Raw genomic sequence first — 27263 nt, forward strand, 5'->3', positions numbered from 1 at the left:
GTGCCCAATATCAACTGTAAGGCATCCTGGACAGAGAATTGCTTTGCCATCTTGATCAGTTGTGGTATGGAACCATGCTGACAGAGCTATTTATGGATTGGGGACAGAGGGTGAAATGTGTGGGAATGTGGGTGCAGTCCCCGCACAATGTTGCACCCTTGTGCAGGAACAGTGGGTACTAATACCAAGGGCCCATTCACCTGCTCCGCTCCATTCCACCCACCCACTCACTCACTCTCACTCACTCACTCACTCACTCACTCACTCACTCACTCACTCACTCACTCACAGGCCCAGAAAGCATTCTCTACCGCTCGCTACTGCTCAGGCTGCAGGTGGTCTCTCTTAGTTGGGCTGAACCACTATTAAGATTTTAATAATCTTTGCACATCTGCGCTCTGGCCTCATCACCAAGAAGCAATCGCTACACCTAAAGTAGTATCACAGAAATTAATAACTGCACTGCAAAACAATGCATGACTTGCCAATGTAATCATTTGACAATGTTTTAAGTCACACAAATGGCAAAAATTTCAACTAAATCATGATTACCCTCTCACTGATGCATGCGTGTGGCTTTGCGCCATGTTGGATGTCTTCTTGTTTACATCCAGGAAACCTCGAAAGTAGTCCGGCAGCCTTCCCATAAGACCATATTGCAGCGATGACCTGGCACAATCAGAAGATGCGGGCAGTGTGACCCAGAGAGCAGAAAAGGGAAATGCAGGTGCACAGGACCTTTGATTTCCACACTTTCAACAGCCCTGGGACCCTTTCAACGGACCCGAAGACCCTGCATGTAATAGAAATGTGACGGGGGGTTTATGGGGCAGCACCACTGAAAATGTTTTCTGATTTATGTTCCTCACAGAAAATGAGCCAAGGCCATTGAATTTTAGTTTGAAAAAATAATTATTTCTATCATTTTTCTTAAACTAAAAACTGAAAATGGGTCCCACAAGACCCGAAGACCTTATAAGGGTTAGGTTGAGGTTGTGCATAGACTTTGTAATTACTTTATCAGTCACACAGGCTGAAAGTATGGTTAGCCCCAAACTAAGTTTTCTGTAAACTGGATGTTTCATCAAGGCCTTTTAATTTTGACCATCTAATATTCATAGATGTAATTTTTTATTACTGAGCCTAACATCTTTTTATATATATATATATATATATATATATATATATATATTGATATATATATATATATATATATATATATATATATATAAATCTATGGGGAAAAAGTAGTGAGTCCCTGTTTAAATGACTACTATTCTAGTTCACTCTGATCCGGAGGAGGGTGTACGATGGTCTTGAATGCTAATTTTGTCTTTATCTTTTATCAAAGAAGGCTGCTCAAATCTCAAAAATTCAGTGCCATCCATAGAAAGTTACAAAAAGCAAATTGGGGGAAAGGGGGTGAGGTGCACTTTTTGTTTAGACTATGTCTGTGTTAGAGGCCAAGTTGCTCCTATTCTCATTCTAATTGGATCTGTTCTCTCTGTGTTCTCCCATGGCATCCCCAGTTCTCAGAGTGAAGACTGCTTCCCAAAAGGCCCACACTCCAGTGCAGCCACCCAGACAGCCAGGACAGGGGGAGAGAGAGAGATGGCGAGAGGGAGGGAGAGAGAGATGGAGAGGGAGAAAAAGATGAGAGAGGGAGGAGTCTGGCAGAAACATCCCTTTCTCTCTCCTCACTGTGTGAGCGGGAAAGAGAGAGAGACAGAGAAGGGGAGGGTGAGCTAGGGATGAAGAGATGAAGCATGGACAGGCAGCGGCAAACAGTGTACGCAGAGCGAGAAAAAGAGCGAGCACTGAAGAAGCGTGTGAGAGCGGCTGAACCCACCAACTCCACAGAGTGAGGAAACAGAGGAGCCGAGAAGGAACGACCTTCTACTGAGGCTCTGTTGCCTCCATCCTATCCCCTTGCTCCTTCCCACCTCTCCCGCACTCCCAGCATCACAGAGGAGCAACTGTCTCATCTCCTGCACTGCCAACTTCCAGCTGACACTCGTCCACTTTTTCCTGCCGGTCTTGTCTGCTCTGCGCTCCCTCGGTCATGATCCCATTGGTCCTCCTGCTCCTGTGGATCTCCAGATGGGGTAAGTTGAACTCCTTGTTCATCGTCCCTTGAAGGAATCCATTCCTGAATTGCTGCTGTGATAGTGTTTGTGTTGTCCAGCTTTGATCTTCTGTTGCACTGTTATGTCTGGTAAAAGTGTGGCTGTCCCCATTTGAGGCATCACTTTTCCTCGGCTTTCCCAGCCAGACAAGTTAAAAACTTCCTTTGTGATTGTTGGTATTCACATCACGCACTCCGAGACACGCAAACAAAGCCCTCAAACCTCAGGCTAGTTCAGTCAGGCATTCACTCCAGAGTCACATTGTTTTAGACTGACAGCTCTTCTCCGCTGAGCCCAAACAAGGGGGGGTTGAGCAGGGTTGTAACGCTCGAGTACTTCTGAGTTTGGGCATTGTCTGATGTTTTTGTGTTTGTTACCCACACACCATCAGAAAGAAGATGGATTAGGTGTTACCCCTGTTTACCACCAGGTGGTTGTCTGTGGAAAACAACAACACAACAACAGTTAGTATAGTACAGCAAGATGTCCGCGTCGTCTGTATAAGCCGTGACTGTCCCACTGGGGTCACGAGGGTCAGCTGTGCAGTCAATGCCTCTTTCCCAACTCTGACCCCATCAGAAAGACCGCGCGCTAAAAGAATGTTTGCGCTTCTAAGCATGGAGCCGTTTCACCCCGTAGAGAGTTGTGCTAAAAAGCAGGTCAGCGAAGACAAAATCCAGTCCATCTTCTCTGAGAGATCACTTTGTAGACATGTTGTGTCATGTTTGGCACCTCCAAGTCAGCAATATACTGAACTTAGTGAATGTGGAGCACAGCTGTTACATATGTTTGTTTGGAGAAATAAATAGTAAAATTGTAGTTTTCTGCTGCTCAAACAGAATGTGGCAAAATCAAGGAGGAAAAGTATAGGATCCAAGTCACGGCAACCACGCTTGTCAGAAACATACATGCAACTTGCCATTTAGTGTTGAATAATGTGTAAAAGTTAACCCAGAGTTTCTTTGTTCCAGTGCACTTATTTGTGCATTAGTTTCTGACATGTTCTTGCTGTATTCCATGTGCTCTTCCTTGAAAGCAAAAATACACTATCACACTAACTGTCCTATTCACATGCGGTGTATATCTAAGACGCATGTCTGTGCCGCACTTGGAAAATGTCACCAATTTGTTTTGTTGCAAGTGCTTGCTGTTGAAGAGCAGCCGATGTTTAAAATGCCGAGGGGAGTTGATTGATTGACGCACGGTGCACTTTGTTTTTGAAGATTATTCTGTATTTTCAATCACAGCCCCCACCCCCACCCCACCGCACCTCCCTAAACCCCACTTCTGGGAACAACAATCACTGCATCTCAGATAGCGGCAGCTGGAGGGAGCCGATTGCAGCTGGAATGAGATGGGATTTCTGTGCGTTTCTGCCGACTTGGTTATTGTCACAATATAAAATATTGCTTTCCCTGTCAGGTAAACAGGATAACAACCTACCTTCTCTTCAGACGCCTCTGGGGGGGAAAAAAATAGTGCTTCCCCATAGCTTAGTGTTGTTGTACAAATTACAGCTCTGTTTATGCGCAGAGCCGCTGTCAGCAGAAAGCTGCAGAAAACAATCCCATTTTTATGAACGAGGAAACAGACGGGAGTTGCGACCACAGCAGTTGCTTTCTTACCTGGCAGGAAAGTAAGAGAACAAGAAAATCAGAGAGTTTTTTTTTTTTTCTCAACTCTGAAGCATAAATGGCCCAGAGAGACTGAGAGGAAAAAGTGGAACGAAAAGTGTGATCACATTTGCATGGCTTTGTGCACATCCCGTCACAGACCTTTGCCACCTCAGAACGGTTGGTGGCATTACACTTTCTTTTACTTTGCACCTGTTGCTTAACAGCTGTAGCATTAGCAATGCTATTAGCTTGATAATGACTTCAAACCATAATTATAACAAACATAATAGTTTCTTCTGCATGTTTCCCCATGCAGGTTTTGCTAGCAGGAAACTAATTTGATATCGTTCATTTCTGGGAATTGGGACAAATGTAATTAGCATTAGCTTGTCCTCGGAGAGCATAGTTGTTACCCTGTTGTATGTTTGCTACAGATTCAATGGTCACAATGTGTTTTGCGTGGCAAAAATTCAACTCATTTTAACTTTGAATGAGGTGTGCCTCAACTGCGCATGCCATTTTTCTCCACATAGCATTGCTGCAAAGCTGGAGGAGACGCGAAAATGAAATTCTGCAACAATATGAAAACTATTTAAGACAAATATCTTCTCATTAATGCAGTCTTACATGTTTTACTGGTCTGTTCAAAACTTCACCAAATTAGAACTGTCAGTTTTGCTAAAATTTCTTCTGCTGTGTGTCCAGTAGTATTAGCCATGTTGTTAGCTTGACTACATTACCTCCACTTTTGTTGAATCTCTGTTTTTGTAACAAGCTGAATGCACACATTTGAAAGCACACATTTCTCCATGAGAGTTGACAGAAAACTGACTTGGTATTGCATATATTTAAAAATTCCATCACATATGTTATTTATGTTAGCTTCTCTTTTCTTTCTTTTCCTTTCCATACAAAAGTCACACAATACAAAATTCAACAAACTTAAACTTTCATTGTTTCACACTGCTTTGTGAAGGATTTGTTCAATACACTACATACACATCAATAGAGACATTGAACAAATGCACTCATTTTATGCAGACTTGTGTGTCATATTGGTCCGTGTACATTTTCACCACCACAAAAACTGGTACTGCACATTTCTTCTACTTTTTTTTTTTTTTGCTAGATATTACTAGCATTAGCCACCACTTTGACTTAGTGGATATTTGCTGTATGTGTTTTGGACAAAGTATTTGTGCAAATAGGAAAGCTTAATGTGAAAGATGGGATTTTTTTTTTTTCCGTTGAGAAATTGTTTGTTGTTTTATTACTTAATTTATTTATTTGTTTGTTCACTCATATATTGATTTTCCTTGGTATCAAGAGGAAACTATTTTGGTGTTGCGTTCTTCTGAAAAATGCAATGCGTTATTAGCATTAGTTTCAACCACTCTGCATCCATTGGCTGTGAAGTCACTGCAAGGTCAACCCCCCCCCCCCCCCAAAAATCTAACTTTTGATACGGCATGTCTCCACGGTACATACCGCATTCCTCATCACAAGACTGTCGCAGTTTTCATGTTTCTAACGGCAACAGGAACACTTTCACTTCAGGCTAAATGTCTTCGGAACTTTGCCAGTCTTATCATTCACCTCTTCTCCACCTCCTGTCATCCATTCTGTAGCACAGCCTCTCTCACACTTTGTTCTCAGTTTCTTGAGTTCATTCTGCTCTCCTGGCAGCGGCACATTTCAGCCCGTCTCGTCGACACGCCATCCTATTTTCACCCCCAACTCCCCACCCTCTCAATCCCTCTCTCTGCACTGGATTTTCTGTCAGTGGCGAGGTGTGATTGAAAACCCTTCGCCTCTTGTCGGGATCAGGGCGAAACCCAGTAAGAGCACAATGTCCCGCTGGGGAAGGGGCAGTTTAAGAATAGTCTCATGCTGGATGTGCCAGACTGTCAAGAAACAAACGTGCTACAGGGGAAACTGCACGTCGGTGTTGGATGCAGTACAAGGGCGCTCTCTCTCTCTCTCTTTCTCTCTCTCTCTGTCTCTCTCGCTCTTTCTCGCCACTTCTTTGTCTCAGTGTGTTGCTTTTTTTTTCTTTCTCTGATTGATGCTTTAAGAAATCAGTTCATCTTTGTTTGTCTTCTTCTTCAAATCCGTTCTGACCAGTGGCTTCAGCTTTGGCCACTAGGGGCAGTGGTGCACAGCAATGAAATCCCAAATCTTTTTACACAATCTTCATTTTCTCTCATCTGTGTTGTTTCGGCACTTGCCAGGCAGCGGGCGTTAAGCTGTTCTTTTTTAAACTCCTGAAAAGCATGTCTTAGTACCGCAACATCCCGTTTCATTTACTGCTGTCTATTAACTGCCTTCTGACGACTCTAAATGTGCTTTTCATGGGCGGCAGGCTTTGATACATATTTCTCAAGCAAAGTATAATTAAATGTCTTCCCAATGTCATGTTGGATGTGTGAGATTTTATTTTTCTTTTTTTTAATGGAGAGAGAAATCATTCTTCCTTCTCCAAATGTGGAAAACAGAGAAAGAAATACAGGCCATTCAGGCCATTACATTCCACAACACGGCTCAAACAGAAATATCAATTCGCAGCATAGGATATATATAGATTGCCATCTACTTCTAAAACCATGCATTTACATTTATTAATTGTCAGTCATTTACCCAATATGCTGCTCAGGGTCATGGTTTACTAAGTGATTCATAAAAAGAAAATTCTGTTATCTAACTCGTGTAATTATATTTAGCTGTAATATTTTCATACTTCCATTGAGCATTTTCCAAATGTTTAGTTTGCTTTCTACATTGTGCCAAATATGAACCCTTTACAATTTAAAATATTTAATATATTTAACAACAATTAATTACACAATTAATGCACCGAACACGACAAAATGTCTTCATCCTTTTTTTTAACTTACATCGTCACTCGATTTAACGGTTGGCATGAAACCCTGCTTGGATCAAGTCTAGCAAAGATGTTGTGTGTTATGATGTCATCAGTCCAGTGTGGTGTGTTGTCATTTTATGGTGCATGTCTCATCAAGGCTGTCCCGGCTTAAGTCACCTCAAGCACTTTGACCCCTGCTCATTTATGTGCTGCGATAGATTAAACCCACTTTAATCCCCTTGAGCCGAACACTCAGCAGGATATCCACAGTAGTAAGTACACGTGAATGTATAATCTAAGAGGCTGCTTCAAATGGAAGTAGTTATTCCACTGGTCATGGCATTGTGATGGAGGTTATCTTCAGTAGGTGGCTGTTGATTGTCTCACATGTGAAATGTAGACCATCCAAAAATGTTATACCTGTAAATATGGAGACAGAATGCTGAAGAATTGAAACAAAATTGTTTTTGTTTTTTTTAACAATTTTGTTAATATTGTTATAACATTATACAAAGTGAATATAAATAAGTGGAGGCAGTCCATCAATATCATTGGGAAAAACAACAAAAAAGTTTGAAACAATACTTTTGTTCATTGTGTGTGTATGCGTGTGTGTGTGTGTGTGTGTGTGAGAGAGAGATGGGAACTATAATTTTGGTTGCAGCTTGATTTGTAATTGCTGAACTTCTAAAAATGTGTAATATGTGGTTGCGCCCATGCAACCTGTCTCTGTCCGTCGACAAGAAACTAAATTTGCATTCTGCTGAAATGGAGGCAGCATAGCATGGTACATATTTGTTTTCTAAAAAAATATTTAAATAATGGAACAAAAAATAATTCCACAGTTAAAAGAAAAAATGTGGTCTAAAATTAAATTTATACAATTCAAGCATAGGGTTAAAGGATTGCTCCCCAGTCCCCAATCACTGCAACAAGGCTTGGGGTACACTTAATTTTAAAACCACAATGTGCCAAAATGGCAAACGTCTAAATTCAGTGTTTCTACATTTCAATTTGTCAGTGTAAACTCTGGAACACAAATTTTTAACATCATTGTGTTCAGCAAGAAAACCCACTACGGCTCTTGCGAAATGACATCATCTTTTTTAGATTCTTGGTTGTTGATATCCAATGAAAACTGGACTGTTTCCTGTCCATTTCAGGTTGGATTGCTCCAGACAGTTTGGTTGTTTCAGTCATACTAAACTGAGATGTACTGTTTTCCTATCATGTGCCATATTGTGACAGGTGTACAATATATATGTATTTTTTTTACAATAAGTGTGTTGTTGGCTTCCAAATTAGTTGGAGAAATTAGCAAATACTGCAAGTGCATTTATGCTACTGTAGTGTAGCCTAAATGTTGTATTTGTGTGCAGTTTGCCTAAGCACCTCCTTCTGAGTCCATCAGGATTCAGGTCAACTAGGGACAGAATATGATTAGTTTGGACTCTGACTCGAAACCGAGGCAGCAATCTGTTTCCTCAGCCAGTCAACAGACTCGAGCTGTTTACTCTGGGCTTCATTATCCTTCTAGAAGACCTTCTTGCAGCCCAAACAGTTTTCCTTTAGTACCAACAAATCAGCCCGAAACTGCTCACCACTCCTCCCCACCCCCTGCCCCTTCACGCTGAGACTCCGTTGCTGGATCTCATTCCTGGGGGATGAATTTATACAGATTGGAGCACTCGGCAAAAGGGCATTATCCCGGATTACACGTCTGTTGGGCGGTATGTTAAGTAATTCAACCAGATGCTGTTGTGATCACTGGGTCACCTGCAAAAGCTGAATTAGCAGCTGCACATCATTCAGCAGTTTTTTTTTTTTTGTTTTTTTTTTTCCTGCACATCTTCATCTGAGATTTTGGAAGGCTTCACTGCCAAGTGATTTGTTTTGTTTGTTTCCTCGTTTTGCAAAAGTTTCTGTCAAGATTAAACGCCAGGAAGGGTGCAAAAGCCTTCTCTGACCCCAATTTTATTTTATGACAGATTATGGGATGGATTAATGTCTTCTGAATTGCAGTTTAATTCACAGAAAACAACAGGCGATGCTTCCATGGAGCTGTTTTAGCTGTGGGAAGCATGAAAGTAGTGAAGTAGCAGAATGTACTGTGATATTTTTTACTTTGAAAGGACAAAACACTGCCAAAGCTGGGCAGAAATACTTTTTTTTTTGCCTAACTCTGTGAATCTTCTGTTAATCCTATGTCTTACTGAGGTTGGTATAGATGTTTGAAAATCTGCTGGGATCTGTCATTCCTTGTAGAACATGTTAGTTTTTCCAAGGTGGGATCAAACAATGGAAGAACGGAAATAATCTGCACTTTTCTTTTGCAAATCCGTGGCATTGATAACATTTTCTTTTCCCCATGCAACAGACATGCACATAAGAATGCTCAATTTCAGTGGTTATTCTGCTTTAGTTTCAGTAATACACATTTGTCTAGTACGCTTGACTCTGTTGGTGAAAATTCTCAACAGAATGATGAAAGTCATTGATTTTTAAGAAACAGATTTTTTTTTTTTTTCAATTGATGAACTTATTCAACTGTAGCAATTAGTGACTATATATTTAAGGTGCCTCTTCATGTCAGTGGAGCAACTTATTTTTTCATGACACTTTAAGAAGCATACACTCTTGAGCACCTTGATCTGTATCTTACTGTCTTTATGATTGCATGTTTACAAGTTATCTCAAGAACATCAAATAAAACTTTGATTACATTTCAGAGGTACCTTGGGCCCAGTGTTACCACAGTTACATTGAAAAGTTACAACTTACAGTCCATAAAGAAAACCCAGAGATTCTTGAACCCATGTACTTAGGACAACAATAATTTAGTTACATTTACAAAATTAAAACCTTTGGTATCACTAAGGCCAAGTCAAGAGCTTCAACAAAGTGTGGTTTGACACTTCAGTGATGAAATTGGAAGGATTAATGAAGAAAGGGTTTATATTGCATAGCCATAACTCATATCATTATTCACAACTGTGCAATTTTATATATTGTATAAATTTTACCATCATCATACAATTATCTAAATGAATATGTAATATATTTTCTTTTAATTTCTGTGAATTCTAACATATATATGGTAGTGTTCAGAATAATAGTAGTGCTATGTGACTAAAAAGATTAATCCAAGTTTTGAGTATATTTCTTATTGTTACATGGGAAACAAGGTACCAGTAGATTCAGTAGATTCTCAAAATCCAACAAGACCAAGCATTCATTATATGCACACTCTTAAGGCTATGAAATTGGGCTATTAGTAAAAAAGTAGAAAAGGGGGTGTTCACAATAATAGTAGCATCTGCTGTTGACGCTACAAACTCAAAACTATTATGTTCAAACTGCTTTTTTAGCAATCCTGTGAATCACTAAACTAGTATTTAGATGTATAACCACAGTTTTTCATGATTTCTTCACATCTGCGAGGCATTAATTTTGTTGGTTTGGAACCAAGATTTTGCTCGTTTACTAGTGTGCTTGGGGTCATTGTCTTGTTGAAACATCCATTTCAAGGGCATGTCCTCTTCAGCATAAGGCAACATGACCTTCAATTATTTTGACATATCCAAACTGATCTATGATACCTGGTATGCGATATATAGGCCCAACACCATAGTAGGAGAAACATGCCCATATTATGATGCTTGCACCACCATGCTTCACTGTCTTCACTGTGAACTGTGGCTTGAATTCAGAGTTTGGGGGTTGTCTCACAAACTGTCTGCAGCCCTTGGACCCAAAAAGAACAATTTTACTCTCATCAGTCCACAAAATATTCCTCCATTTCTCTTTAGGCCAGTTGATGTGTTCTTTGTCAAATTGTAACCTCTTCTGCACATGTCTTTTATTTAACAGAGGGACTTTGCGGGGGATTCTTGCAAATAAATTAGCTTCACACAGGCGTCTTCTAACTGTCATGGCACTTACAGGTAACTCCAGACTGGAGCTGATCAATGGGTGAGCCTTTGCCATTCTGGTTATTTTTCTATCCATTTTGATGGTTGTTTTCCCTTTTCTTCCAAGCTTCTCAGTTTTTTTTTTTTTGATTTTTTTTGTCCATTTTAAAGCATTGGAGATCATTGTAGATCAATCAATCAATTTTTTTATATAGCGCCAAATCACAACAAACAGTTGCCCCAAGGCGCTTTATATTGTAAGGCAAGGCCATACAATAATTATGTAAAACCCCAACGGTCAAAACGACCCCCTGTGAGCAAGCACTTGGCTACAGTGGGAAGGAAAAACTCCCTTTTAACAGGAAGAAACCTCCAGCAGAACCAGGCTCAGGGAGGGGCAGTCTTCTGCTGGGACTGGTTGGGGCTGAGGGAGAGAACCAAGAAAAAGACATGCTGTGGAGGGGAGCAGAGATCGATCACTAATGATTAAATGCAGAGTGGTGCATACAGAGCAAAAAGAGAAAGAAACAGTGCATCATGGGAACCCCCCAGCAGTCTACGTCTATAGCAGCATAACTAAGGGATGGTCCAGCCCTAACTATAAGCTTTAGCAAAAAGGAAAGTTTTAAGCCTAATCTTAAAAGTAGAGAGGGTGTCTGTCTCCCTGATCTGAATTGGGAGCTGGTTCCACAGGAGAGGAGCCTGAAAGCTGAAGGCTCTGCCTCCCATTCTACTCTTACAAACCCTAGGAACTACAAGTAAGCCTGCAGTCTGAGAGCGAAGCGCTCTATTGGGGTGATATGGTACTACGAGGTCCCTAAGATAAGATGGGACCTGATTATTCAAACCTTATAAGTAAGAAGAAGAATTTTAAATTCTATTCTAGAATTAACAGGAAGCCAATGAAGAGAGGCCAATATGGGTGAGATATGCTCTCTCCTTCTAGTCCCCGTCAGTACTCTAGCTGCAGCATTTTGAATTAACTGAAGGCTTTTTAGGGAACTTTTAGGACAACCTGATAATAATGAATTACAATAGTCCAGCCTAGAGGAAATAAATGCGTGAATTAGTTTTTCAGCATCACTCTGAGACAAGACCTTTCTGATTTTAGAGATATTGCGTAAATGCAAAAAAGCAGTCCTACATATTTGTTTAATATGCGCTTTGAATGACATATCCTGATCAAAAATGACTCCAAGATTTCTCACAGTATTACTAGAGGTCAGGGTAATGCCATCCAGAGTAAGGATCTGGTTAGACACCATGTTTCTAAGATTTGTGGGGCCAAGTACAATAACTTCAGTTTTATCTGAGTTTAAAAGCAGGAAATTAGAGGTCATCCATGTCTTTATGTCTGTAAGACAATCCTGCAGTTTAGCTAATTGGTGTGTGTCCTCTGGCTTCATGGATAGATAAAGCTGGGTATCATCTGCGTAACAATGAAAATTTAAGCAATAGATGAACAGCCTATAATTTTTTGCACCTGCGTATAAGTTTTCCCCTCTCCAATTAACTTTTTTATCAAACTACGTTGTTCTTCTGAACAATGTCTTGAACGTCCCATTTTCCTCAGGCTTTCAAAGAGAAAACCATGTTCAACAGGTGCTGGCTTCATCCTTAAATAGGGGACACCTGATTCACACCTGTTTGTTCCACAAAATTGACGAACTCAATGACTGAATGCCACACTACTATTATTGTGAACACCCCCTTTTCTACTTTTTTACTAAAAGCCCACTTTCATAGCCTTAAGAGGGTGCATATCATGAATGCTTGGTCTTGTTGGATTTGTGAGAATCTACTGAATCTAATGGTACCTTGTTGCCCATGTAACAATAAGAAATATACTCAAAACCTGGATTAATCTTTTTAGTCACATAGCACTACTATTATTCTGAACACTACTGTATATATATATATGTATATATATATATATATATATATATAGAGAGAGAGAGAGAGAGAGAGAGAGAGAGAGAGAGAGAGAGAGAGAGAGAGAGAGATGATTTACTGTTTTTTTTTTAATATTATGTCCAGACGGGACTGAAATTTGGTGTTGACAAAGTCGCACTCCAACCACAATTCTGTTGCCAAGAACTACTGAGCAGGAATTTCTTCATATTATTGTAATTCTGTTCACATCATCTGGTAGGTAAATATTTTTTTCATTGAGTACCTACAGTGAAGTGGACCATCACATGCACAACATGCTCTGTCAAATCTGCTATGATTAATGTTCGCACAAATTTCCGGGTTGCAGCTTTGCATAAAGAGTAGAGGAAAACAAGATGAGAACATGCTGCTTAGAATGTGCCACCAATAAAATGCGAGTTGTCTGTATCACTGCAATTTATTGTGCCAATGCTTCGTAAAGTTGAGCGTTGAGTATGGTGCTGTTGTGAATCTAAAGGTTATGGCTAAACATATGCATGCGCATGATCAGATATGTTATTCAGCAGCTGTTTTTAAATTACAATATTTGTAACCTACTTCCTTGAGAAAGGCAACTGCTTATCTCTTACTAAAATGGGATTCATGATTCGAAATGTGCACACCGTATGCGGAGAGCTGGAGTGACCTCCAGAAACCTGTGTGCCACTCATTTGTGTGTGAAAAGCGTTTTTTGTTTAAATTGCCTGTCGCAGCCTGAAACATTCTGCCACATTTTCGTAGAAATGATGTTATCAGGGCAGATGTGCAGCTATAAGGGCGAGTAAATCACATGCAAACCTTCCTGCTGCACAGTGTGTCATGTTACTTGTCCCACAATTCCTTGGCACATTTGTGAGCAAAGCAGTGTATCGACATGATTTTAAAAGGATGCTTGCAAGGAAGGAGCCCAGAAGATACGTGTGGTGCTTCAACACAGGAGGCACTTGAGGAATTGGGTTGCTGATCCGATAAGGACTTCCTAGTGTTTTTGCAGAAGTTTTGGGGACAGCTCAATATTACACCTGGATGAACTCAAACCACCCCCGCCCCCACTTTATTTCCCACCACATCCCCCCTGCATGTGTTCTCTCTTTACTACAGTCCTCATTGAATTGTGTTGGAAGACATTTGTCAAATAGCACAATTCACTTGGATTCTCTGTGTGTATGCTTGTAATTATGTGTGGTGTCTGTGCATTTACTACTGTGTAATGACAATTATAGCTGCAAGCCTTGAATGGCAATATAAATGCAAATCAGCCTTTTAACTTGTGTAAGCAGATTTTGGAGAGAAGCAAGCCCCTCACCTGTGGATGAATGCTTCGCTAACTGCCATTACAACTCTCACATTTGGAAATCACTGATGCTAGACTGCATGTGCAGTATTTCTTTAAGCAACCCTGGAGGCTATTGTATGTGTCTGGACTCCGTCAGAAAGTCCAGTCTCAAGAGCAGTTCTACATTATGGTAATGCTTTGTGCAAGAATGCCTCTGGCAAATCACCAAAGGCATTTTCACACTTAATCAAAGTTTATTTTGGCTGCCCTTTGCTGCACCTTATGTGTTTAGTAGTTTAATAAAATGAGATGTTATGATTTTTAATTAGTGGACAATGAATCAGTATAGTCTGAGTTTTGTGTGTGCCCCAGGCTATGTGACTATGTGCTTGGATAAGACTCTTCGTGGGCATCATCCCAGTCCACCCATCTGTAAATAGGAATGAGTTTTGGCTGGGGAAGTAACCTGCAATGGACTGGAATCCTGTCCAGGGGCAATCTTGGACTCTAAGGTATCCGTGGATAAGCACCAGATGTGAGGCCGAGGGCCTGAAAAAGACTTAATTCTTCTACACTAAAACTGGACGTTCTGGTATAAATGACAAACAGGTGTAATTGCACTTTCTAATCATATCGCTGTCTGTCCACATTAAGTCAGATCTCAGCAACCACTTCTCATACAGGGTTAGCTTTGACGTCAAAGACTATGCAAGATACACATTTGTATAGGTTATAATGGAAAGTTTGTCAGAAACTGAAGAATGGCCCTAGAACTAAATAAAACAAAAAGCAATAACATTTGCCAAATACTCACTCGGATCTGAGGACACACTGAGGCAAAAGATCAGGTTTTGGTCTAAAATGATTCAGACATTCCAAGTTTCTATTCAACATATTTTATCTGAAAATAACTGGTCTAAGTGACAGTAGACATGGTCATGTCTGGGAGCATGTGTCTGTACTATGTAATGCTGCATCCATCACACCATGGAGCTGTCCAAGGTCCTGGATGGCAACCACTTCTCAAAAGTAGCCATTGATCTGCCACAGCCAGGTGAAATGTGAATATCCCCCTTGGCCTTCTCCAGTCATCAGTGTCCTCAGCACTGAGGCAGTGGCATGCTGGCTCATGACCAGAGAAATGCATCAAATGGCCAAACTGCCATAGCGAGCGTTCCTGCATGATGCAAGTGATATTCCTTATCTGAGTCTGCCTAAGTAACTGCTTGTTTGTCTCAGTCACCCCAATGGAACCTCCAAAAAGTTCTAGTACCAGAGGCATTTAGTTGTTGCTTTTGGTCACTGGTTAATATCCAAATCTCATAACTATACAGCAGACCCCAAGTTTCTATTTGATCCAGTTAATTCAGTTCAGGTCTGATGGGGGTCCATGGGCAGCTGTAATAATACCCTTTGTTTATGTAATAGTTCTGTGTTCAAATCCAACTCAATCTCATGCCTAGTTTGTGATGGCATCACAAAAAAAGTCATTTTATCTGTAAGATTACGATACTGTCACGAAATGTTACAATTTCATGACTGTATCTCAGCGATATCACATTGGGGTTAGGGTTAAAATTGACCTAAACATGGCCACATGACTCATTTCGTGACCGCATCACAAGGAAAAAAAAAAAAAAAACACTGTGAGACTGGGCTGCGTATCAGACATCGATAAAGAGAGGTATGGATTTTGAATGGCAAGCTGCTTTGTCCTTGATACCAAATAATTTGTTTATCAAAGTATCTCCGACACAAAAGCTGCATTAGCTTTTTACTCCAGCCTAAACTTGAATTTGGGAAAGGGGCTGCAGCTGTGGGAATGACCATTGACCATCTAATGCATCACCCTCCCCCAACACACCTGTACCCCATGTTGATGTCCATGCTTTTTTCCCCACCAGATGCCTAATGAAGCTTTGAGCCACCTGCTTGTCCCACTAAGACAATTAAGCAATTGGGAAGAAAGGGCCCTTCACTGGCTGGAATCTCAGTCTTAATTCCTTAATGCTGGAATTGCTCACGCAAAACTACTTTCATTGTGTTGGTACTGTGCCAACATCTCTCATTCTTGTTTGTACAGTTGCTGCAAGAAATACATTTCACACCAGTCTTCAGAAATGGACAGAATGAGGCATTGGTATGCATGTTGATTGAGCAATCCTCTGTTAGATAATTTTATTTTGTAGCTGCTAGTGAAAAGTGAAATTGCTGTCTGATATATTCATGTTGTCAGCTAAACTGAATCTGGCATTACAGGATGTTGCCACTGCTTATATCTGACACTTGGAACTACTTTTCTATGGTGTTGTGCAGCCACGACACTTCAAAATAAAGACATGAGCACATGAAGAAAAAACACCTTTATCAAATCAACAACTTGTCATTGCACAAAAACCTAACAAAAAAATTGCAAAGTGAGAAAATGCTTGCAGTGCTGCTGTAAATTCAGAAATTCAGAGAATGGATGCAAAAACAGACACAATGCAAACAGCCCCTACAAGATGAGCGGTTTAGAACACAACACAAGAAGGTTTCTGCCCAAGACTTGTGTAGACAGAAAATTTAATATAGTGTATGTGATGATCAGCAGGGCTGATTATGTCAAGGGCCCCTTCACACATAACATGAAAGATGCAGAAAGCGGAAGACAATCCGCAAACCAAAAACGAAATGGGGAACCCCGAAACATTCCAACTGCTGTCATGAGGAATGCACATTCAGACAGGCGTGCACAATACCTCGGCGACGGTTTTGTGCACGCTCATGATTGCGTGCACAAATACAGTGCGAGCACATGGAACATTGTGCACACAGCAGCGGAGAATTTTTTTATTTTTTTTAAATACCACAATTAATAATACTTAATTCCTGTTATAAAGAACGGATTTAACCTCCGCTAAGACGTACACCAGGAAGTAATGAAATGACGTGGATTACTGTTCTCCCTTTTATGTTTTACATTAATTACCTGATGCGCTCGCGCTCGCCGGCTCCTGTGTCATGAAGAGTTGGTGCTCACATTGTGAACACATCATCAGTGATCCGCTGCAAATGTGATATGTGTTTTAATTATTACAATGTGAAATTGTGGGGGCGTCCCATGGGGTGATTTCCTGCATGGCACGATATTCAGCAGCTTTGCGGTGCACTGATGCAACGGTCAGCTGAAGCAATATATTTTAATTTATTTCCACTTGAGGACAGCATCGCAGGGGGACACACCCACCTCTGTCAGTGGACCTCACAGAAAAAAAGACACTCTCTGTTGCTTTGTTCTGTGATTTTAATTTCATGTATGTGTTATTATGTGTTTGTCCTGCATCTGTCTGATGTCTGTGTTGTAACACCTTGTGTGCACGGTCACGTTCAGCTGTCAGTCAGTCGGTGGGCAGCTGACATGCGCTGTATGTCCACAGCAAAGCATATGAGCAAAGCGATGACACAAGAATGAGTTCACGCCTTCACTCTGATGTGTTTGATTTAATTTCCGATGTGTTTGATTTAATTTCCACTGTTTTTGTCTGTTATGTAAAGTGCAATTTATGTGCTAGAAGTAAAATCAGCCGGCCGGGCGGCTTCACACCGTGCCGCACGCTCAGACTCCGGCTGGTCCTCATGAGAATGTGAGCGCCGGCACACACGTACACTGTGTGTTCTCCAGCTGAGTTGCAGCACACAGCTGGTCCAGCACCGGACTCCGGGACCTTCAGCCACAGCTGACAATGTTGGATTCATGGTGTGTGTGTGTGTGTGTGTGTGTGTTGGTGGTGGGGGAGGGGTCACACACTCCACAAGCCATTTGTGTTGGGGGGCGGACGACGACAATGACACATTCCACACGCTGTTTGTGTGTGTGTGTGTGGGGGGGGGAGTTCAGCACAGTCACACCCATGTGTGTTGCTAGGTTACGCCACTTTCGTGTGGCACTTAGACACTTTTCACAGACAGGTCGAATGTGCTCACATGCTCTCTACTATCGTACCAGGTGTTCAAATAGCCCCGCCCTTTCTAAGTGTGCAGCAAGCAGTGTTAGATGTTCGTGTTATACCGAGAATTTGGCTGACACCTGCCGAGAGGGTGATCAAATGAGCATGCACAGGGCATTCGCTCTCTTTTGGACGCTTGTGTGTGCGAATGTTCTGGTGACAGGTGTACGAGGCATTTGAGGTGGCCCTGATTTTTCATGAATGGCATGCAATTCCTCCTTCGTGTGCTTTGCATTGGCTTAAATCGTGTTATGTGTGAAGCGGCCCTAACTATTGACAATTATTGATATTTATTATAGATGATTTTACACCTAGGAGAAGTGGGAGGGAGGATGATGGTCTAGTGGTCAACCATTGGGCTTCAGACCAGAGGATCCTCAGTTCAAAACCCAACCACACAGAAAATTGCTAAGGGCCCTTGGGCCATTTTTCATTTTTTTTTTCAATTTATTTTAATTTATATAGTGCCACATCACAACAAAGTTGCCTTAAGGTGCTTCACACAAGTAAGATCTAACCTTGCCAACCCCTAGAGCAACCACACAGGTGACAGTGGTAAGGAAAAACTCCCGCTGATGATTTGAGGAAGAACCCTCAAGCAGACCAGACTCAAAGGGGCGACCCTCTGCTTGGGTCATGCTACCTACACAATTTACATATCAATTCACAAAAGGAATATACAGGAAATGTTGCCCGTGAGCAGGACAGGAGGGTTCCAGAAACAGACAAGACACCACACCAATCTCTGGATGGAGCTGCACCTCAAACAGAGAGAAAAAAACAGAATCAGGCATCAGAAAGACAACAAATACAGTATAATTTGTCAGCATTAAGCAACAAGGCAAACAGAAGAAATTCTAAGGTGATTGCCGGCCACTAGCCCTAAGCTTCACTAAAAGACCCAGAATTTCGATAAAGTTGAGGCCATGGTCTGCTCCGTTTCCTAATAAAATTAATGTAAAACAGTAAAAACCATAGTAACATACTATGCCAGTATGCTAGCCATACGAAAGGGAAAAATAAGTGCGTCTTAAGTCTAGACTTGAAAGAATCTGACTGGTTTGTTGATGCAGAGAGATATTCGACAGAATAGGGGCATGATAAGAGAAAGCTGTGTGACCCGCAGACTTTTTATATTCACCCTAGGGACACGAAGTAGTCCTGCACCCTGAGAAAGCAAAGCCTGGGCCGGTATGTAGGGTTAGTGTTTAATTAGTTTAGCTCGGTAGGGAGGTACCAGTCCGTGAACAGTTTAATAGGCTAGGAGCAGAACCTTAAAATCTGATCTCACAGGGACATGAACACAATGAAGAGATGCCAAAATGGGTGTAATGTGGTCAGACTTTCTGGTTCATGTCAAAAGTCTGGCAGCAGCATTTTGAACCAATTGGAGACCCCTAATGCTGGACTGCGGTAAACCAGAAAATAGAACATTGCAGTAGTCCAATCTAGAAGAGACAAATGCATGAATCAGGGTCTCAGCATCAGCCATAGACAGAATGGAAGAAAGCAGTTCTCGTAATATCTCTAATGTGGAGGTCAAAGGACAAGGTAGGATCAAAAATTGCACCAAGGTTACTAACTTCAGTGTGATGCATGACACACGAGCCTAGGCTCAGTGTTAGCTGATCAAATTGATCGCGATATCTCACTGGGCCAGGAACCATCATTTCAGTGTTATCAGAGTTTAAAAGTAGGAAGTTGCTAGACATCCAGCTTTTCACTGATGCAAGGCAATCTTCTAAGGATTTTATATGGATGACATTACCAGCAGTTATCGGCATGTATAAGCAGTGGAAGGTAATCCCAAAACGTTGCAATATGTGGCCAAGGGGTGCTCTATAAAGGGAGAAAAGCAAGGGGCCTAAGACAGACACCTTTGGAACCCCAAATTTCATGTCACAAAAGTTAGAGGTAGTGTTATTGTACAAAATACAGTGAAAACGACTGGTCAGTTATGACGTCAACCATGCAAGGACATTCCCAATAATCCCAAAATGATTCTGCAGCCTATCGAGTAGAAAATGATGATCCACAGTATCAAACACAGCACTGAGATCTAACAGCACCAGAACCGTAATGGTGTCTGAATCCACTGCAAGCAGAAGATCATTCACCACTTTAGTGAGAGTTTAGTGAGAGTCATATTTTCTAAAAGCAGACTGCAGTGGCTCAAAAAGATTAATCTCAGTAAGGTGGTCCACAAGCTGTAGTTTTTGCAGGTTTTGGTTTTTATTTTATTTATTTATTTATTTTTGTATGCTCATGTATTGTTTACCAAGTGCTAGAAAGGTCACACATTTCTGGACAAGACACATGGACAAAAGTCAAAACATCCAAATGATACAGACGATGTTCTGCTTTTAGAATTTAACAAATTGCCTGATTTCAAATTAATTTTCACATATTCACCTCCTCCCCCAAAACTCCTGTCACAATAATAATGTCACTGAACTGTTGCCATAACGGTGACCCTGCTTTGATTATTTTATTGGCACCAACAGGGATTTTTATTTATCATGACACATTCAGCAGTGATTGTAAGGATCTCCTTTGGGGGTTTCTTTCATATGGCATTGCAGGGAGTCATTCTGCCCACTTTGATACAGAGAGCTATTTTTGTATGCACTGGTTTTATGGTGTGACAAGAATTAACAGCTAAACACAAATCCTAGATATATTTCAATCCTCCAGGTTTCTGCCCCACTGCACCTCTTCGATCTTAAGACTTTCATTTCTCAGCACAACTCGAAGAAAACCTGAGTAATCAAAATGAATTAAAGTATAATTAATTTTTAGTGGCTACTCTAATATTCACTTTGTCGTTTGGAGGTTGAGGAGCTCTTGTCACACTCCCTGATTTCAATTTTATTTCATCAAGTGCAGTTTAATATTGTGGAGGCTGGCCTGGGCACCAAAAAAAAAATAAAAAATAAAAATGCTAATGCACATTGGGGAGTTTAAATGATTTGCTATCCTTTCAAATCTGTTGGCACAAGTTTCAATCTGGCCGGTGTCCTGGGGGAATTCACAGTGGCTATTACTCAGTCCCTTGGGGGACATTAGTGCAAATCACAAAGACGCACAGGCATAATTTCAGTTTTCCACTTTTCTTTGGCCATGCTCCAATTTTAAATAGCAGTGGACAGCTTCAAAATATTTTCCAAGGCAACCCATATGCCTTACAATCAGTGCTATCTTTAACCTGATTTAATCAAATTGCAATCTCACAATACAGACTCATTTGAGAACACCTGAAAACATGCAGCTGAAGAGTTGTCCAAATGCCTTTGAGTGAACCAAAGGCAAGGCCACCCATTACTTTCTGTGCATGGCAGAGCACAGGGACACTGGAAACACATGCACTGCACAATGATGAACAGGCTCCACATTGGTGATTGAATTAGAGTAGCAAAAGAGAGCCTTAAATGCCAAACACAGTTTACTGAAGTCTTATCTAAAGAGCTAATGTTACTACAGAAGAGCCTATGTAATGATGGAACAGTACACAGTACCCAGTCCAGTAACTTGTATTAGGCCTATATGTTTGATGGAGGTGCAGGTCTGCCAGCCATCATTAAGAGTGGGAAGTAATATTTATTATATGGCACCTAAATAGATCCTTGTCATTCCATTGGTGGATTGTATGTTATGTGACATTCATTATTTGTCCCATTCATGTCCTGTGCAGTTTAGTTCCATTTATGGTTCATCTTTGTCCAATATAAACAGGCTTTGGAAATGCTGAAAAAGATGTCACAGCAGTAGAATCAATTAATACTCATATTTAAACACTTATAATGGTTTCCTATTGTTATTTACATTGAAAATAATTTTTTTAAGTTTGTCAGAATATCAAACAATTCTGAATAAGTATTCTATAATGCTATAACAGAATTTGGTAATCTTAGTTGTTACACTTGTTTCCTTTTTTACAGGCATCTATTGAGTTGTTGGTGTTCATAATGTATGTGCCTACAACATCTATGTCCTATGACCCAGAAGAGGTTTTAAATGAAATTTAGTAGATTTTGTGCTATTTAAATGTTGTATGTTGACTTTTTTATGTGTTTTTGTCAGCACATTAGGACACCCAACTACAACACCCAAATCCTCTTCCCACAGCCATGCATACATTTACCACTATTGAACAACGACATTAGGATTTTATACAAATTCTTCCATGATACAAGGGAGCTGGTAACTACAATGTTCACTGGGACATCTCTGGCAGCTGTCAAAGTGCTGTCAAATGAAGATTTGGACAAGTTCCTATCACAATCTATAGTGAAGCAGATAAGTATGATTTCTGGCCAGAATTGTTCACTTGGTGATGCAAGCATCAAATTTGGCATGAATGTTCTTCATAAATCAGTGTTTGAGAAAAATTGCTGGCCACTTGAAAAACCAATATGGCAGCCAGGTAGGGGTCAATGAAGAATTACACAGGGGTCAAAATCTAAAAACGCTCCAATCATATTGAAAAGTATAACACATTATTCGTCTGATCATAAATATTCCAAAAAGGTATAGTTTGGACTATCTATGTCTGACTGTTATGGCGTTATGGGGTAAAAACAGCAAGAATGGTGACAGTTTCAGTTTCAGTTTGTATAGGGGTCAAAAGATAAAGTTGCATCAATTTTTGTAAAATGTGATGCAAATTATTGGTTGAGTTAATAGGGTTTTAAAAAGGAATAGTTTACACCATGTGTCATGCTCACTTGTCATGTTACAGGGTAACATCTGTCACATGCCATAGAATCTAGTGGACGGTGACATTGTTTGACATTTACTTTGCAAACCAAGCATTCAACACAGTCAAAACTATTCCATTTATTAATCCTATTAGTTCAACCAATAATTTGCACCATGTTTTACCAAAATTGGGGCAACTTTAACTTTTGACTCCTGTACAAACTGAAATTGACCTTTGCCACCATTCTTGCTGTTTTTATCCCATAACTCCAGAACATTCAGTCATAGATCATCCAAACTATACCTTTTTTGCAATCTTTGTGACCAGACACATAATGTGGTATAGCTTTCAATATGAATGGAGCATTTTTAGATTTTGACCCCTATGCAATTCTTCATTGACCCCTACCTGGCCGCCATATTGGATTTTCAAGTGGCCAGCACTTTTTCCTCAAACACTGATTTATGAAGAACATTCATGTCAGATCTGATGCTTGCATCACCAAGTGAAGGATTGTTTCAGGTATCTGCTGCACTACTTTCATTGGATTGAGGAAAGCAGGTGTTCTTCCACACATGCTGTAGAGCTCCTCAATGGTGCTGGCTAAGATAAGCCCAATGGAGTTTTTTTTTGTTTGTTTGTTTTTTTGTCCTTACCACTGTTGCCCATGTGCTTGTTCAGGGGTTTGTTAAGGTTAGACCTTACTCTGAATCAGCGGTGTCTTGGTGGCTTGCCTGGGTGGTGGCATAAGCTGTTGGGCAGGCACAAATGGCTCTTTGTTCTACTGCTTTTAGCTTCCTGCAACAACAAGAAAAAAAAGCACAAAATTTTAAGAAGAATATCAAATGTTGATTCATTAAGGTATCATATTAAAGCAAATAATGAATGTTTTCCATTTTTGCAATGAAAAGAATAATTACATTTGCCTCACTGAATGGCATGTGGCCCATTGCACAAAGGGAGAACATTCATTATTTGCACACGATAAAACTGTGTGTCAATTAGTATCACTCAGGTTTCTTTGCAGTGTCTTCCTCACAGGTGTATGTCTACCTCACAGAGACTGAATACTTGGGTTCAATCCAGTTTATGTTTCATTTCATTACCAATGGTCACACGGGCATTTTCCGGAAAATGGTATCAGTGTTTTTGTTGAGATTTTTGATGTAGTTACTGTGAAAATTGTGGACTCTGAAGGTTTTTTAGACTGTTGTGTTGAGTCAGAAAAGGCTCTTTTGGAGTTGTATTTGAGGGCAATGAGGAACAGGGAAAAGCAGAACCTACCTGCTTGGAAATGAATTGATTTATTTTGGCAGATCACATAGCACAGTGATAACAGTGCTAGAATCCCGCCCAAAATGCTGGGGTTCAGTTCCCAGTTAAGCTACCTGTCTGCGTTGTTGGACAAGTCACTTCATCTGCATTGTTTCAACTCATCCAGCTGGAAAAGAGTAGCAGCTTCTTATCCCATTCACACTGCAGTATCTGGGTATAAACCCTGTTCCTTCCAGTCTCAGGGCCTGAATAGGACTTGCTTCTTCTGTGTTTTAGGAAAATATGAGTTTAATTTTTATGCTTTTTCTCCCAGCTTGATTTTCACCATTCAAACTGTTTCTTGTAAGAGTATGCTGTTGCAGCTGAGCATACATTAGCATAATAGCTAGATCGTATAATTTAAAAACATATACTCTTGTGTAAATTCTATCTTACCTTTCATTGTGCTTTAACTGGGAAAAGTCAACGCCTCTGTCCCAATACTGTGTCACATCAGCACAGTGGGACATTAAAAATGCAGAAGGGCATCCAATGATGATCATGGCGGCAGACACCGGAATGATCAGAGGCATCGTCAATCACCCACATCACCTCCGGAGCATGGCCTCTAAACTTTCCCCAGGTTTCAAGCATTAATTATTAACAAGACTTTTATTAAAAAGTCCAATTTGCTCAGACTTAGCTGTGCAACCACTTAAAGATGTCTTCATTTAAAACACAGAGAAATTACCTCATGAATTTATATTTCTCATGAGCTCCTACAGCAAAGAGGCTCCTCCAGATGGTTATGTGACTCACAGTAAGAAGACAGTTTAAAGCCTGCAGTGTACAGTCAGTCCTCATCTGTGCAGTATCTTTACACCTACTTAATACTGTGATTTCTTTTCAATTTATCCTTTATGTGGAAAAGCTCACCTGCTCAGCTAACCATTTTGATTGAGGCTCACTGACCCCTCGATCAGAGTCTACTGGTAGATATCCACATTCACAGTTAAACATTAAGCTTGGTACGCAGATGATTGACACATCATGCATGTCTGCATATGCATATAGCAATGGCATGTGACTGCATATCAGGGAGATTATTTTTGCATGTCTCAATGGATGACCCACTGGAAGCCTCTGGGCTTTCAAATGTCTTGAATCAAGATCATTCTGGATCTTCATGAATTCAGCCATCAGAAAAGATTCCAGCAGTCTCATAAGTCCACTGCCAGCCACACTGTACAGCAGGGATTTAGTTAACTTAGGTAAGACTCTAAATTAACTGCATGCAGACTGTGTGATGTAACAGAGGATTGTGGGATGGAACTCCATACCATAACCATGACAATCAAGACAACTGAAGAAGCCTGTATGTGCAGATGTCTCACAAAAAAATCTGTCACATGATAAAACTGTCTGTCAATTAGTATCACTCAGGTTTCCTTGCAATGTCTTCCTCATTCCTCTGTCATTTATAAGAGCAGATTGGACAGACTATATGTATCTGGTGAGGATAATTGTTTTTATCAGCTGTTCAGAAATGGCATGCTTTATTTTTATTCTTTTTGTTTCAAAGAAAAGATCTGTACTTTTCTGGTTGTGTGTGTGCGTGTGTGTGTGTGTGTGTGGCGGGGGGGGGCATGTTACGTACATACGTTCGATTGTGTCTGCTTTCATTTCTGTGTAAAAACATGCTCCATACGCCATGCATACACCATTTTATTTATTTATTTATTTTATACAAACATATGGATAGAGATCTTCCTTGCACCTTACCTATATTGCGATATTGTCTCATTTCAAGTTACATTTCTAGACCTGGGTCAATTTCAAGCATCTGATATTATTCTGAGGCTGTCCATGATTGCAAGGGTGTGACAATAGCTGTTGAACTTCTGTGACCTGAGACCACTGTTTTCACAGCCACGACCAAACATAATGACATGTTTCTTTCGCAATGCTAAGATTTCACTTGCGACAGATGAAAATTGAACAGTCTTTGGCTTTACTTTGTGGTTGTGAGACCGCAAAGCAGCGCCCAGTGAAGCCAAAGTGTCCGTGCTAGTTTCCACACATCACTGTTGTCATTTTTACACTCAGTACCCACATTCTCAAAATCACCAGTCCACTTTCCCTCATGTGGGGGTGGTGCAACAGCATTGATATTTTAGACAGGGAACATGGTTGGTTTTAAAGATGGGTCAAGGAAGCCATCTTTGTCACAGTGATGAAATGTTCTGTAAACGGGGTGGGGGTCTCTCCCACCTAGAATTTTGTCCTTTCATCCATACCACAGAGACTCTTTTACTTTCACCTCTCCTCTAGTGAATAATGGCAACTCACACCTGAAATCAAATGACTATAACTAATGGTAAACATGAGTGTTCTTAGCATCACTGTGACATCAGTGACCCATAAATATTTGCATCCCTCACAACTATAAGTTAGATCTGATGAAGCTTTTACGAATAAAAATATGACAGAAAATCTCCCCAGAGATCTCTCAGACCAAATACAAGTATCCACGCTCAGACTGAAATGTCTAAAATTGTGATTTCAATACCTTTAACAGACAGGTCTTCAATTTAATTATGTTGAAGTGTACATCATGGGTGACCTTTTAAGTTTTCACTGCAAATTTGTGTCTAAAGATTAAGGTTTGTGTAAAAAAAACTTTCTGACACAGATAACCCAACAATATCCTTTTCTGTGCTATGACACTCCAACTTCACCCTCTGGATATTTCTCTTTGAGTCTCACATGAAGTGATCTGGATTTGAAAAAGTTTTGAAATGGGCATAATGTACAGTCCACACCAATTTCTCACATGCAACAAAAGCTTTTTGAATTCACCCTTTTAATTTTCATATCATCTAAACCTTGTAGAAACGCTTAATTCCTGGCATTAGCTGAAGGGCAATCTTTTCAAATAGCCTCATGGGGGTCTACAGATTGATATTGTTGTTTACTCCAAAACAGACATCTTTTAGCTTCTCCCACAGCTCTCATCCCTTTTGATCATTACCTTCATATTGGATATAAAATGGAGAATGAACAGCTCTGCAGCACAAGTGACTTTCAGAGTTCTGTGACTCTTTGAAGGCTGCCAAACAAGTGTCTTTCATCTCGAAAAACCAGCAGCTGCCTCATAAAGGAGAACAGGACAAAATGAGAGCAAAAGGCAGCACCCAGGGCTGGGAAATGAAGGAGTGAAGATTGCAGATGTCTCCTTGTGATCATATTTCCTCTGCAGACCCCTGTGAGAGAAATGACATGAACTTCACATGGTGTGAATAAGTGGTTTTATGTCAAACATCCGGAGCTGGAAGCAAGATTAGAATGGGGTGGTGGAAGCTCATCTTTAGTGATCAAGCCACACAAACTGCCAGTGAAAAACCTTTTCACCATCCTCATGTCGATTCAGGTGTTTTGTTTACAATGTTGTGAATGGTAAATGGACTGCACGCACTGACTCTGGAGGTCATGTCTTGAGCAGTCATCCCAAACTTAAGAACTCCGGGGCTCACTGAAACATGAAAGTCTTCTGGGGCTCATCTAAACCTTCAATCACAGTTTTGATTTACTTGAGAT

General features: G+C 40.5%; 1 protein-coding gene across 13 annotated transcripts in view; it reads left to right on the forward strand.

The window, feature by feature from the left end:
• The first annotated feature begins 1627 nt into the window (after nt 1–1627).
• Nucleotides 1628–27263, forward strand: part of kirrel3b (kirre like nephrin family adhesion molecule 3b) — a 658462-nt gene continuing 632826 nt past the window's right edge. For 8 of the 13 annotated variants that reach the window (XM_034168011.1, XM_034168012.1, XM_034168013.1 and 5 more), the window contains exon 1: nt 1628–2105. In XM_034168011.1, the coding sequence (XP_034023902.1) occupies nt 2063–2105 (43 nt within the window). In that variant the 5' untranslated portion in view covers nt 1628–2062. The remainder of the gene's footprint in view (nt 2106–27263) is intronic. The other 5 variants (XM_034168018.1, XM_034168019.1, XM_034168020.1 and 2 more) reach the window with 1 other exon arrangement.

Source organism: Thalassophryne amazonica, chromosome 4 (assembly GCF_902500255.1).
Source record: "Thalassophryne amazonica chromosome 4, fThaAma1.1, whole genome shotgun sequence".
Taxonomy (NCBI): domain Eukaryota; kingdom Metazoa; phylum Chordata; class Actinopteri; order Batrachoidiformes; family Batrachoididae; genus Thalassophryne; species Thalassophryne amazonica.